Genomic DNA, 15,425 nt, shown 5'->3' with positions numbered 1-15,425 from the left:
GGCTCACCTGTCTGAGCACTGAGACAGCCCAGAGCTGAGACCAGTGATGCTCTGAGTCTCACCTCGGGCTGCATCCGAGACTCCACCAGATCTGGTTTGTCTTGAACTGGGACCAAGACTCCCATTGTTCCGGGAGACTTTCTTCACGGCTGTCTGTCATGGGAAGACCAGGCTCAGACTTGGACTGAGGAGGTTAGCGTGATACGGGGAAAGACACGGAATGGGAGAAGGAGAGCACGGAAAAGACACAGGGAGAGGGAGAGTCGAGAGAAGGAAGAGGTGGGTGGGAGGGTGGGGGCAGCAAAAGGAACTGTATCCGTCTCCTGCGGCTGCCACAGCAAAGCACCACAAGTGGGTGGCTTAAATAACAGAGACTAATTTTCTCTCCGTTCTGGACAGAGAGTCCCAGATCAAGGTGTCAGGGTTGGTTCTTTCTTAAGACTGTGAGGGAGGATCTGTTTCATGTCTTTCCTGGCTTCTGGGGTGTCCTGGCAATCTTCGGCATGCTTGGCTTGTGGGCGCATCACCCCAATCTTGGACTTCGTCTTCACGTGGCGCTCCCCTGTGTGCGTGCCCCTGCCCAAACTTCCCCTTTCGTAAGAACACCAGGCGTATTGGATTAGGGCCACCCTAACGACCTACGATCACCTTGGTCATGTGCAAGGGCCCTATTCTCTGTCCCATTCACAGGTACTGCAAGGTGGGACTTCAACATCTTTTTGGAGGACTCTATTCAACCCCTAACAGGAACCACGGTGAGAAAGAGAGAGGGGAGAGCAGGGTCTGAGCTTCATGTGCCAGGTGACGGTGGGGGAGGGGTTGGGCAGGGCCACAGGGTGGCACCCCAGGATGGCACAGCCCCTGAGGCTTGGGCCTGTGAGTAACAGAAGGGATGTCCCTCAAGGGTGTCCCATTTCTGAGACTGAGAGGAATAAGGTGGAAATGGAAAGGACTTTTGTGTTGTGTTTAGGGGATTCATGGCTTGCTTAGTTTTATTTCTGAGAGGAGGACAGAGAGAAGAAGTCCCCACTACACACAGACAGAAGCTTTGAGACAGGACTGTAGACTGATGGTGGCTTGCTAACAAATAGTGATGAGGGGACGATCGGGCCAAGAGAAGATGCATGGGCGTGAGTAGCGCCCTGTGACCCAGGAGCTGGGATGGGCAGCGCAGCCTGCGTGGTGGGAAAAGCCACCACTGCTCCCTCCAGTCTGGCTGGCTTGGAAGTGCCTGGGAGCCTGGGCGTCTGGGTCCTACGCTGCCAGGAGGTGTAGCCCTCATTGCGTTGCCCACGACTGGGAAGTCTCCTTTCACACTGTGGGACGAACCCTTGGTGGGTCCGTCAATGGCCCAATAGAGTAAATTTCCGCAGGAGCCTGGCAGGGCTTAAAGCCGAGGACAGTGTGGCTGAGCCCCTCCCTGGTGGTCACGCCAAGGTGGTCTCTTCCAGCCCTGAGCCACTCCAGCGGGTGTGGACCAGTTCAAGCATCTTGAGGTAATTCTGCCCATTTTGGAGTACCCGGGAATTTTACTTGTTGTAGGGCAGCCCGAAAATGTCACCCGGTGATTATGGGCTGTATGGAATCCTTTCAGGGGCGATTCAAATCCCAGAGTCTCAGAGGACACCCCGACCTTGTTTTATTCAAATCAGAATAGCCATACAGGCGGCTCTATGTCCATTCAGCAACTGTGGAGTAATCACTCCGTGCCAGACACAGGTTCGGTCTCTGGGGAATCTGCAGGAAACAGAGAGAATCCCTGCCTGTGGAGGATGCACTTTGTGAGCGTGGGATGAGAAGCAGACAACAAAGGCCTGGGAATTTCAACTTGTCAGGCACTGAGAAGAGCCCCAGATTGTCAAAGAAAGCAAGGGGAGAGTAGAGAGCGACCCCACATAGACGGAGGGGCTTCAACACCGAAAGGTGGGTCTGGGACGCCTCACTAAATAGGTGACATTGGAGTAAACACAAGAGTGAAGAAATGAGCCACGTGGATGGATTCTGGGGATGCAATCAAACAGCAAGGTGTCCAGGGCGCAGGGCCTGCCTTAGTGGGTCCGTCCTGGAGTTCGAGGCCAGAGTTGCTGGAGAGGAGTGAGCGGGCGAAGGCTCTGCCCCTGAAGATGGAGGCTGTGAACACGTGTGTTCCGGAGGCCTCCTGGATTTGAAACCCCCTAGCTCATCATCCTCATTAACTTGAAAATGTCCCAGAAATTCTGAACTGCATCTCCCGTGTGTCTGCCCTTGAGTTTATAAACCACACGACACCTCCCCCAGTACACCCTGGTTTGAGATTTGGAAGACACGGTCCACTCCAGACGTTCCGAAGTGCCACCCGCCAGGGCACTATGACCTCTTGTCAAGAGAACAACCACATTAACCCTCTATTTGACCTCTGAATTTATGGATGACTTTAGGGAAAACACACATGCATATATGCGTGTGCACACGTGTGCACGCGCGCACGCACACACACACTGGAAAAGGCAACTGAGTCAGAACATTTTTTCCCATGAATTTTTTAAGCTTACATTCTGAGATCAAAACAAAAACAATGGGCAAGTTTATTGCAGGAATTCCCCTTTGGTGGTTTTCCTCACTCCACTCCTGGTTACAGGACAGCCCTGCTGCCTTACTGCCCTCAGAAGAAACCGCGGTAATGGTCAGTTATCCTCCATCAGCCTGTTCGAGCCAGAAGCCCAAGAACTTGGAGGATGCCGGGTTCCCTTCTCTCTCCTATCCACCTCCCTCCCTGGGAGAGCTCAGGTCTTAACGACTTCAGACACCATCTATGTGCCGCTGGCGTCCAACTTCATTTCTGCAGGCCAGACCGCTCTCTGGACCTCCAGCTACCATATATCACACTGCCTACCCTTCCTCCCCCATTGGCTGTCCAAAGGACCTCTCAAGTGTCACATGTCCCAAACTGAGCTACTGATACTCACCTCCCTCACCTGCCCCTTGCCGTCCCCAGCTTTGTTGATGGCAACCCTGTTCTTCCAACTGCTCAGACCCAAAACTTGAACTTGGCCTTGACTCTTCTCTCTCTCACACCAGATGTCAATTCATCACAAATCCTGCAGGTTCTTCCATAAAATATCTCCAGATGCGGACCCCTCACACCATCTCCACGGATGCCACTTTGGTTCAAGCCAAGAACCTCTCAGCTGGTCTCCCTGCCCCCTCTTGACTCCCTCACTGGCTAATCTCAGCCAGCAGCCAGAGTGACCCACTAAAACCCAAGTCAGCTTGTGTCTCTCCTCCAAGGGCTCCCTGAATGCCCCTAAAGGATGTGCCACATGGTCCTCCCAACCTGCTCACGTCTCTCATCCCATTTCCCCTCACGCTCCACCTGCCCACTCTGTCCTAGCCACACTGGCCCCCTGCTGTTCCTCAGACATGCCAGGCACACTCTTGCCTCAAAAATTGTGCATTTGTTATTCTCTCTGCCCAAAACGCTCAGCCCCAGATAGCTGGGCAGCCCTCTCCCTTCCGCAAATGCTGACTCTTCTGTGAAACCTCCCCCACCACTCAAGCCCCAGCCCATGCTCCCAGCCCCCAGCTGTGCTCTGTTTTTTCTCCTTAACCCTCATCACCATCCAACCCACTGGATATTTTAATTATCTGTCTGTCTCCCCCACTAGAATGTAAGCTCCATGAGGCACATGTTTTGTCTGTGTTATTCATTGCTGTACTCCCAGTCCTCAGAACAGTTCTGGCACTTAGTAGGTGCTCATTAAACATGCATTGGCTGAATGAAGGCAGTCGGATAGCTGAAGGAGCATGCTCTCCTCTCCCAGTGTACCCCTCAGTGGCCGGTGCAGAACAGGCATCCTTGCAGCTGCTTTCATGGGAGCAGGAGGGGCTTCCAACAGCATCTCTCCCAGCCCCCCCTTTTCAGAAGGACAGGGACAGTGTGCCCAGGGAAGGCCAGGAGAGTCCAACCTAGCTTGGCACATCCCCTGTGGGAGGCAGAGGGTGCAAACAGCCAGTCCTTGCATCTACGTCACATGTACAGCCTTTCTGAATCAGGAGGGAATACTCTTTCCTGCTCCTTTGGGTGGGGAAAGAATTCTTCCTACGAATGACATTCAAATCTGAACTCCTGGGAATGTTCCTGTTTTGATCTGGTTCTAGCCGTGACGCCGTCGAGTTGTGCAAAGCCCGGGAACAGTGAGGGCATTAGGACCAGGAGCGAGGCGCACGCCTGGCTCGGGCTGTGTCTGGCAGAGGGCTCTGCTGAGCGGCGCTGTGTGTGGAGGGAAACCAGGCACTGCCTGCCGGCTTTACATCTGTTGATCTGACCTGACTGGAAGTGTCCAAAGAAGGACGGCTGTCAGCTCTGCTTGACTGAGAACCCAGCAGCTCACCCAGACATCTCATAGCAACCCGGCTATTTATGCAAAGGGGGAAAGAAACACATGGGACTAAACACCTGAGCAGAATGGAATCATTATTTTTTCCCAAGGAGAAAAACAGGATAAAAGGGGGGCAGACAATTCAGTTTGAAGTCCCTATGAATGGGCTTTCAGAAGGTAACTGAAACTCCACTCAGAGAAAACGTGGGGTGGGACTCGGGTCCTGTGGTCTCTGATTATAAGAGGAAGCAGGTCTTGCACATGCTGTTGGCAAATGTCAGACGGGGAAAAAAGGAATAGGTCAAGTGACTGACCCAAAACTTCCAGGTGGAACAAGCAACCCGGGTTCTGCTGCAAGCTTGACGGAGCCCGGAGCAGGAGAGATTGAACTTGAACATGACCTGTTGCATTTGCCAAGTTCCAGCAACATGCTCCTAAGGAAGCGACTCAGGCACGGACCGTGCAGACCTCAGTTCCTCCTGCTGTTCCTGATGCTGGGCTGCGTGCTGATGATGGTGGCGATGTTGCACCCTCCCCCGCACACCCCGCACCAGCCCGTCACAGCCCAGGCCAGCAAGCGCAGCCCTGCAGCCGGGTACCGCCTGGACTTTGGGGAATCCCAGGAATGGGTACTGGAGGCCGAAGATGAGGGCGAAGAGTACAGCCCGCTGGAGGGCCTGCCGCCCTTCATCTCACTGCGGGAGGACCAGCTGCTGGTGGCCGTGGCCTCGCCCAGGGCCAGAAGGAACCAGAGCCAGGGCAGGAGAGGCAGCAACTACCGGCTCATCAAGCAGCCCAGCAGGCGGCAGGATGAGGAAGCCCCAGACAGGGACTGGGGGGCTGAGGAGGAGGATTGGGAGGTGTCTGAAGAAGAGGAGCTGACCCCGCTCGGCCTGGACCCACGCGGCCTCCACGAGGCGCTCAGTGCCCGCATCCCCCTGCAGAGGGCCCTGCCAGAGGTGCGGCACCCACTGTGAGTAAGGCCCTTGCTTTTCCCCCCTGGTGTCGGGGTGTGGTCGAGGGGCAGCAAGCTCGGAGGTGCAAACTCTGCACGCTGCCTCCCCTGTCCTTAGGGCAGTGCGTCCCAAGGTGCGGTCCCTGGGCCAGCAGCATCAGCATCCCCCCGGGAACTTATTAGAAATGCAGAATCTCAGGCCCCCTCCTAGACCAGCTGAAACAGAAACCCCGGGTGGGGTCCATGATCTGTATGTAACAAGCCCTCCAGGTGAGAACCCCTGTCCTAGAGAACAGAAAGTGAGCACTCTTATTTGTTCCTCGTCTTTGTCCTGGGTTCTAGTCCCGTTGTCTCTGGATGATCAGGGCCAACAGCTTTATCTCTACAACGCAGAAGGGAGGTTGCAGCAGATGTTCTCAAGGCACCTTCCAGTTCTAACACTCTGACTCCAATACAGTTTGATATGAGGATTTTGTTACTGTTTGCTTTTATTTTGGATCAAAATAGCAATTGTGGTTAACATTTGTGTGGCTCTTGCCTTGTGCCTGGCTTTAATCTAAGAGCTTTTCATGTATTAACTCATAAAGTCCCGGGAAGTCCTTACAACTCTGCAGGAAGGGTGCTACTTTGTGGGTGTGAAAATAAGGCGAAGTGGCTTGCCCGCGGTCACGTTGCTAGCTGGTGCCAAAGCAGGGATTTAAATCCAGGCATGTGCACTCCAGTCTGCCTGAGCCACCACTCTATGCCCCCCTCCTTGGTCCACTCGACTAAGGACACAGTTCCAGTGCCCAACGGTTAGAACACTGCGCTGACTGCCGCTCACCCAGCCAGCGGCCCCAGCCCCAGCAGGCGAGCTGGGAAGCAGCACGATACGCAGAGCTGTGCCCAGGGAGATGCGGGGCGTATCCCCTGCACCCCTGCCCTCCCCTCCCATCACCACGGCTGGCCAGAGGAGGGGGCCTGGTTACCAGCCTCCAGTGAGCTGGTGATCTAGGTCCCTTCCCCGTAAGCCATTGCTCTTCCCAGAGCCCAGAGAGTTTCCTGGAAAGCAAACACATCCTCTGACCCTGGAGGTGAGAGCACAGGTGTAGAGCAGCGGCCGGGAGCAGGACCACGTACTGCTCGGATCCCTGATCCAGTTCTCCTCAGCCGGGGTGCTCGGCCACTGCTCAGGGTGGTGCCAGTACAAGGGTCAGCACGTGGGAGCAAACACCTCCTGAAATTGTGTGCCCTGGGATCCTCGCTCACCCACCCTGCCCCCAGCCCTGCTGCTCTGACTTCAGGCCTTGGCTTAGAAAGCTCTTTTCAGGAAACTCCCACCCCATTCCAGTTTTACTCTCCATCTGCACCCTGGAGTTTTAACTCATAGCACTTATTACGACCAAAGTCAAGTGATCACTGATGTACTTATTTGTTGAAGGCCTGCTTCCCCTGCCATGCTGTGAGCCCCCAGAAGGTTAGGACCGAGCCAGTATTGTACATTCCAATGTCCGACACACAGCAAAGATATGATTGTTGAACGAATGGATGAATATATGGTTTTCAAAATTTTTGACACTTTTTTCCATTTCCCTAGAGCAAGAATGAGTATCCTTATTAGAATACTCATTCTAAATATACGCACTTAGGCTCTGGCCTAAAACAAGAAGGCCTCTGGCTACCAAAGGGTTGTGTGTGTGTGACTATGTGTGTCTGCACGGTGCAAGTGTGCTGTGCATATGCATATTTGTGGGGCATTGTACATGTGTGTGCATGTGTGTGTTGTATATATACTCTGCGTTGTATGTGCATTGTGTTGTGTATGTATTAAATGGATGTTGTGCATATGTGTTGTGTGTAGCACATGTGTATAGTGCATTTTGTAGTCCCCGTGTGCCTGGTGCATGTACATGTCGTGTATGTGATATGACGGACACAGGTATGAGTTGTGTGCTGTGTTGTCATACGTGTGTGTGTGTTTTGGATGTATTGTTCATGTGCATGATGCATGTATACATTGTGTGTCAGGGGTCATGTGCACATGCACCGTGGACATGTGTGCATGTGTGTGTGGGTGTGTTTGTTTTGCATGTTTGTGTGGTGCATGTGTGCAAACATATTGTAATGTGACTGTGTTGCATGTTTATGGTGTGTTTCTGTGTGTATTATGTGTGTATATTGCATGTGTCACATGTGTGTTATAAATGCATTGTGTGAGTGGTACAGGTATACATGTGCAAGTGTGTTGGTGTTATGCATGAGATATGAACAGCATGGATGTGTTGTGTGTGTGGCACAAGTGTGGGTACATTTTGTGGCATGTGTGTGGTGCACATCTGTGTGTGTGCTGTGAGTGTGCAGTGCACATTGGTGTAATACATGTGTGTATTGTGTATGTTGTGCGTGTGGCGTGATGTGCACATGTACTCTGCCTGTGTGTGCATGCATGTGCTGTGATGTAGTGTGTTTTTTGTGTGTTTGTGTGGTACATGTGTGCATATCATTTGTTGTGTGTTGCATGTGTCCTGTGTGTGTCACATGTGTATGATAAATGTGCCATGTGATATGTGTGTATGCGTGCCAGCATGTAGTGTGTGCTGTGCATGAGTGTGTGATGTGCATGTATGAGGTGTGTGGTGCAAGCCCGGGTGTGGCCTGTGCGTTTTGTGTTTGATGTGCATGTGCATGTAGGTGTGTTCATGCATGCGTGCACCACTTCTGTGGTTGCTTCTTCCATCCAGGGTAACCAATACGTTTCAGTTTGCCTGGGCTATTCCTGATTTTAGCACTTAAATGTCCCCAACAGTCAGTCGGTCAAATGCCTCAGTCCAGGCGAAGGGGGACAGCCTGACACTCCACCCCAGCTTGCCAGGCTTCTCATAGCACAGCTGCCAGCTCTGTGCGGAGGTGCGCAGCGCCCTCTGCTGGCCCGTTCCGGTGCGTGCAGCCTGTGCCGCTCAGGCCGGGCTCTGGGCTCCCCTCTGTCGTTGGCAGTTAAGCACCAACGCTCTTTCTTCTTCCCCGGGTCCCTCTCCCCGATACACGAGAGTCCCTGCAAAACTTCAAAGCGAGGCAACAACCCCCACCCTCCCTCCAGGGTGACAGGACTCTTCTTCTCCCACCCCTTTAAAACTGGGCCAAAATACAACACATAGGAGAAAGCCACATATTAAGCACCTGCGGTGTGCAGACCCTGCACTGCTGCTTTCCCACCAGGCCAGGAGATGCTACTACATCCAGTGCCTCTGCCTCCTGCCATAGAGGGCCCCGTACCATCGCCACCCCAGAGCTTCCTGCAAGCCTGTCCTTCACTCCTAACCCAGACCAGCCTCTCTGGCCCCAATTCCTATACCCAAGCCCCAGGCCAGCCCTGGCCTGTACCTGCTCCCCCTTGCCCAGGCCACAGGCCTTTTCTGAGTACCTCTAGGGTCACTGCTGTAGGTCAGTTTGAACAGGGGGCATGTAGGAAAGTTACCAATAATGCAATACCAAAAAAGGAAACTATCAATTAAAAAGAGGCCAAAAGACAATCTCCAGAAAGAGAGGCAAAATTATAGTGGACATTTAGTGAGCACTTACTATGTGCTGGACCCTCTGCTGCGGGCCCTTCCCTTGGTTAATCTTCACAGCAAATCTATAAGAGGGCTTCATTTTATGGATGAGGAACTGAGGCACAGAAAGGTGGAGGGACTGGTGCCGGGTTATCTGACCAGGTGTGTCTGACCCCAAAGTCATGCTCCTAACCACACTCCTTCCTTTCTCCTTCTGCCACTTTCTGGACCAGGGGTCGGGCAGGTCACATGGCTGGAAGTATTTCAAGTTTTTAGATCTTAAAATGGGGAGCTCTCACACAGGTCCATGGGAGACACGTTGAAGGATACTCATCACGGCATCCTTGGTTGGAAGGCGGAGACATCGGAGGCCACCTGGGTGTCTCATCACACGGCAGGAGGCGCTGGGCACACCCTGTGAAATACTCAGCCTGAGTTAGAAGCAGCAAACTCAGTGCACACTCAACGGTGACGGGAGACCTTGGAAATGCCCTGCTGAGTGGAAGCACTAAGACACGGAGAGAGCTTACAGCACAGTGTCATTAGGGGAAATGTAAATCCACACACGCTAACGAATCCATTCTCTGCAGGAACAGATCAAACTCAATGGAACGGTTGTGCTGTGTGGAGGGGAGGGTCTGGGGGCAGACATGGGGATGAAAGTGAATGAATATACAGATGAAATAAAGAGAAGAGGCCATGATGCAGCCACAAACTGAAAAGGATTAACTCGGCCCTTCAAAGCCGCTGTGAAAGAAGGGGCGGGAGGAACAAGCCCTGCCCATTTAGGCTCCTATAGCACCCAGGGCTTTCAAAGCTGCTTGGGGCCCAGCTCTCCTTTGATCATGCGGCATCCAGCGTAGGGCACTGCATTCCTAGGATCAAAGGCGCTCCCCTGTGAACAAGTGCTTCGTACTCTCTACGTCTAGGGCAGCGGCCCTCCAGCTCGGCCCTCCAGCTTGAGCGTGCACCAGAACTCGGAGAGGGCTGGTTAAAATACAGACTTCTGGGTCTGCCCCTCCCGTTTGACTCCGTTGGTCTGAGACGGGGCTCAGCATTTGCATCTCCACAAGCCCCCGGGTGCTGCTGCTGCCGACCTGGGGCACCTTGAGAGCCACTGCTCCACGGCACACTCTTTATGTCACACAGATTGGCCAGAGCGGCGCTCCTCAGACTTTGACATGCATGCAAATCACCTGGGCATCTTGTCAAAAACGCAGAGTCTAATTCAGTAGGTCAAGGGCGCAGCCCAAGGTGCTGCGTTTCTATCGGGTGTTGGAACCAGCACTGCCGGCCCACAGGCTGCACTGTTGAACGGCGAGGAGCTACGCCACTGGTCCCCAAGAGCATGTGCACGTCTGATTCCCCCATGTTGCTCGTTAAAAACACTGATGTTCAGACCCCGTCATTGCACACTCTGTAGTTCTGAGTTGGAGCCTAGTAATCTAAATTTTTAAAAGCTGATGCTAGATAGTTTGGGGAACTACTGGTATAGAAATTGAGTGAAAAGGTAGTAGAGTTCAGGAAATTTCCATTGAGGAAGTAACACCGAAATCAGAAAATAGAGAAGAGAGGTCTCCATCACGACCCCAGGGGTTTGTATTTGTACTTAAACATAAATGCCGGCTCAGCTATAGCTGGCTGTGTGCTCCCAGCACGCATCAACTTACAACTTCCATCTGTGGTTCAGCCTGTGCTTTCCTGGTTTACGTATCAACAACCGTCACTGAATCACGGGTTCATAGAAAAGTGGACCTGGAGTTGAATCCTGGCACCACTTCTTACTGTGTGACCTTGTACAAGTCACTCAACCTCTCTGAGCCTCAGTTTCCTCAACTGTAAAATGGGGTGGTGATGACGCCCTTGCATAGGGTTGTAGAGAAAATGAGATAAATATGTGATGACTTTTCCCCCGGCAGTAAAGTCCAAACTGAAGTTGCCCTCATCATGTTCTTGAGTGAACAGCCCAGGCAGGAGTGAGTCGGAGAGATGCAGAAACGATGGAGCTGTGCACATGACATCACCGTTCTTTCTCTCACTGAAGAGTTATTTCCTGGCCCTTGGGGCCACCAAATCATCTCAAACTTGGCAGCACACTGGAATGATCTGGAAAGTTTTAAAAGCTCCCCATGCTCAGGGCCCACTTCCAGGGATTCTTATTTAGTTGGTCTGCAGTGAGGCCTGGGCATCAAGAGTTTACAGCACCCCCGGAGGTTCCAACATGCACCCAGGGCTGAGAACCAGGCTGCAGGCCCCAGACGGTTGACGGGCTTCACAGCCAGTGGGCAGAGCTGGGAAGGGGTATCTTCCGTTCCCTCTCTGCTGCCTGAGAGGCCGCACTAGGCCTGGAGCCAGGGCAGGGGCAGGGCCAGGAGAATCACTCTGGCACGAGCTTTGTTGTCAAGCAGGAGGTGGTGTTGCAATCCGCACGGGGTCCATTCAGTTCCCTGTGAAGCCTCTGTCCCGCCAGGCGGCGAGTCACCCCAGGATGACTCCCACACCCCTTGTTGGCTCTGACAGCCTGGCCTGCAAAGGAGAAAGGAGATCCATAGATCTGCAAGGGCAGACGTGCCACTAAGGGGTGGTGAGGGAAGGACAAGAACAGGAACAGGCTGGAGTTGAGATCTGTGGCTGGAACTCAGCTCGGCCCTCCTAAAAAAAGGGAAAACAACCCGGTATGGTCAGTGTGAGTGGTGCTTTTGGGGCCTGGCTGGCCAAGTCCCAAAGGGAACCCACAAGCACTAAGCTTCCAGCTCTCGAGTCCAGTATAGTCTCAGCGGGGCAGTACCTCTTCTGGATCTCCATCTAGATCCGTCACCCTCGATGGGGCTGTGGTGTAGACAGGGCTGAATACATATAACGCCCTGGGCCAAGCGCACTCACCGCAGCCAGTGTGGCAGGGTCTTGCTCCGGACTTCAGGACAAACCCAGCTGGCCTTAGGGATGAGTTAGAGGTGGTCAACCTGCACCTTGTCTTTTGTCATTCCCAGGGGGGAAAATTGGTGTCATTTATCCCAGTGCCACTCAAAGTGTGGTCCTCGGCCCTGCAGCATCAGAAATGTAGACTCTCAGTCCCCACTTAGACCTACTGGATGAACGCTCTCTTTTAACAAGGTCCCCAAGCGAGTTACATTCACGTTAAAGCTTGAGAAACGCTGGCGAGCCGGCGGTTCAGTTGATTCGAGGCCAGTCGATTAGGATCAGCTAGAGAGTTTATGGATTATCACGCCCAGGCTCCAGCCGAGACCAGTTAAATACGATTTGCTGGGACTCACTCTCTAAGTGATTTGAATGCACAGCCAGGCTGAGAACCACTGATTTAGGCTGTTTTAGGTGAAAATGAACAGATGCTCAAGTTACTTAGGGTGATGGGGTTACTGCAGGTTTACACTGGAAGTAAGGAAGGAGCAGGGACCTGCCCAGGCAAGACCAGAGGAAGTGAGGGAGACTCCGATCCATGGTTCCTTTGGGGACAGGGCCTTCGTGACATCCTTCAGCAGCAGGCGTCCCAGCACCTGCCCAAGTGTTCTGCCCTCACGTCAACTTGCCTCCTATTGTCTGGCCACTCACAACCACTGCCCTCTACTCAAGCTGTGGTCCAGGGACCAACAGCATCAGCATTACCCGGGAGCTCAGTAGAAATGCAGAATCTCGGGCCCTGCCCAAGACTTTGGAGAGTCCCTGCAAAGGCATGTGCCTTTTGTGGCCTGTGTCCGCTGACGGAGGATGACAGGCTGGCAGCAGCCTCAGCTGCAGACTCCAGCCCTGTCCTCCCTTCTCTGTCATCCACAAGCTCCTTTAGCCACTCCTCCAAGGGCTCACCTCCAGGCTTGCCCCAGCCCCAGTATTTCCAGACTTGGCCTGGAAGTTGGTATTCCCAAGATGCGTCCCACCGATTACAGAAAGGCTAGGCTGAACGCCGGGATTTTCTTATAATGTAGGAACTTGGCTCTACGGTGTTACCCCCCTGTTAATATTGACAACCAGCCTATACCTTCCTGGAGAACAAGAACAGTGTCTTCCTTCATTCATTGGACAAATATTTATGTAACTACTGTCAAAAGTAAGAAGGTGAGCAAGACCCAGCCCCAGCCCAAGAAGCTTTGGGTACACTGCGGGGTTCAGACAGGCAACCAGGCTGTTACATCAATGGGATCAGGGCTGATCTAGGGGAGCCTCTGCTGACTTGGTAGGAGCTGGGAGTCAGTAACCCCCAAACAGCTTTAGAAAACCCTGCAGAAACCTTTCTACTCTGGCCAGGCGAGGGAGGGTGGGAGGAGTGTTAGCATTACAGCCAGGCCATCTGGTGCTATGCTGTGACTCATTCTCTTCAGAATCGCATCCAAATGCATTCTCCAAGCTCACAGGGGATCGTGGAGTGGTGTGAAAGAGGCGTGCGTCTGTGTGTAAACACAAGGCCCGGACTCCTGGTCTTGGAGTATGAAGATACAAAGCCAGCCTGTACTGAACAGCTCTCTTAGGTCAGTACTATACCTCTCAACCCAGGCCACCCCTGGGCTGGAGAATGGTGTCAGCATCTCCACGTTGGCTAATGAGGCGATGTAAATAGCAGAGCTGGGAGTCAAATCGATTGATTTAACTCCAAAGACCTTGGTCTTTCCTCTCTCCTGCTGTCACTCAGAGGATGGACAAAGACAGTCAGGGGTGGGCTTTTGGACACTTGTGTGACACATACAACTGAGACAGTAAAATATTCACCAGCTATCTGGCTGAAGCATGAAGAAAGTAGCCACACTACTTAATGATAAAAACATGCATTTCTTCCTGGATTTTCTGCACGAGTCACTGGTCACTTTTGGGTATTGCTCTACAGTGCCCAAGAGCCTCTGCTACACACTGCCCCACTGGTCCACTGAGCAGTCCCACTGTGGCATCGGGAGAGCAGGGATTATGTTCACCCCACGCAACACAAAGAATCTAGGGCACAGAGAGGTGACATGACTTGCCCAAGACCCCTTGCTTGGATCACCTACCTTTTGGCTCACTTGTTTGTTCACGTACTTACCTTATTTCCTCAAAGGATTTGAAGTGGCTAGAAGACATGTCATGAAATAGAAAAATTGTTATTATTGTAATTTTTAGTCAAGGTAAGGGGAAACATTTTAGAATGCCTTTCCATCAGTTCATGGCACACGCCAGCCCCCTCCCACCTCTGGGCCTCAGCAGAGGCTGAGACGCCTGCCAGGAATGTCATTCTCCACCTGCACCCTCTCTCTTGACGATGTCCTACCCATCCTCCAGGTCTTGGCTTTGATTTCACATTCACACCTCCTGAATGCCTCCTTTGGGTACTCTCTACAGCTGTTGAATAATGATTTGGTAATCTGTTTAACAGCATATAAACTCCATGATATCAGGGACTATCTTTGGGTTCCCCTCAAAGCAGATCCTGAGACAAGGGTCTAATTTGCAGGAGATCCCAGGAAGCACTGGTGGGGGCCCAGGGAAGTGGAGCAGAGAACAGAAGGCAGCCAATGAAAGGCATGTTTTCAAGGCAGCTACCTCTGTGGGCAGCTGGAGTTCGGCCCTGCCGGGAAACTCTGGGAGAGGATGTAGAGCATGCATCTCAGCATCACCCACTGTCTGAGTCTGTCCGTATTATTATAAAGGAAAACATGAGGCTGGGTAATTTATAAAGGAAAGAGGTTTATTTGACTTATGGTTCTGCAGGCAGTACACAAAGCAGGGCACTGGCCTCTTCTCAGCTTCTAGTGGGGTCGTCAGGCTGCTTCCCCTCATAGTGGAAGGCTAAGGGGAGCCGGCATGTGTAGAGAGCACACGGTGAGAGAGGAAGCAAGAGGGGAGAGGTGCCAGGCTCTTTTTAGAATAACCAGCTCTCACAGAAACTAACAGAGTGGGAACTTACTCACTTGCCTCCTGCATTAATTTATTCATGAGGGATCTGCCTCCATGACCCAAATACCTCCCATAGGCCCCCACCTCCACATTGGGGATCAAATGTCAACACAGGTTTAGAGGGTCAAATATCCAAACTATAGCACCCACCCTCTGCCTGTAGGGGTGAGTGTGCTGGGCATTATTAATAATACACCAACTCTTTTTAGTCATTGGCCAAGGGCAGCTCACTGTGGTGGGGGTAGGGGGTAGTTCTCCAGCTCTCAAGTCTGCCGGTGATTGGGGAGAGCACCTATGGCAGCCAGAGAAAGCTCTCAGGCAATTGGAAGTGAGGCTGTCCTGTATTATAGTGATATAGTCCAAGGGGATATGGGCAGGGACACCACAGATTCTGCTTCAGAGATCTTATTCATTTAATTCACCTTTCTGTCCTAACATCTAATAGGTTGTCAGTAAATATCTGTTAAATGACTGGATAGAAAGATGGAAGATCAAGATCAAAGAGAAAATCAGCATGAGGATGAATGAAAATAGGCAATCTTTATTTATTTATTTATTTGTTTTTTAATTTCAGCATGTTATGGGGGTACAGATGTTTAGGTTACGTATGTTGCCCTTGCCCCCCCAAGTCTGAGTTTCAAGTGTGTCCATCCCTCGGATGGTGCACATTGCACTTTTTGTGCATGCATATACCCGTCCCCTCCT

The 15,425-nt window shown here is 52.3% G+C and overlaps 1 protein-coding gene across 2 annotated transcripts in view; it reads left to right on the top strand.

The window, feature by feature from the left end:
* The first annotated feature begins 4,285 nt into the window (after window positions 1–4,285).
* GALNT15 (polypeptide N-acetylgalactosaminyltransferase 15) overlaps window positions 4,286–15,425 on the top strand; it is a 48,565-nt gene continuing 37,425 nt past the window's right edge. Inside the window, exon 1 of one of the 2 annotated variants that reach the window (XM_012663653.1) lies at window positions 4,286–5,331. In XM_012663653.1, coding sequence (XP_012519107.1) covers window positions 4,787–5,331 — 545 coding nt within the window. In that variant the 5' untranslated portion in view covers window positions 4,286–4,786. The remainder of the gene's footprint in view (window positions 5,332–15,425) is intronic. The other variant, XM_012663657.1, reaches the window with a different exon arrangement.

The sequence above is a fragment of the Propithecus coquereli genome, unplaced genomic scaffold (genome assembly GCF_000956105.1).
Source record: "Propithecus coquereli isolate 6110/MARCELLA unplaced genomic scaffold, Pcoq_1.0 Scaffold12, whole genome shotgun sequence".
In the NCBI taxonomy this organism is placed as follows: Eukaryota; Metazoa; Chordata; class Mammalia; order Primates; family Indriidae; genus Propithecus; species Propithecus coquereli.
This window is presented reverse-complemented; position numbering and strand designations above follow the sequence as displayed.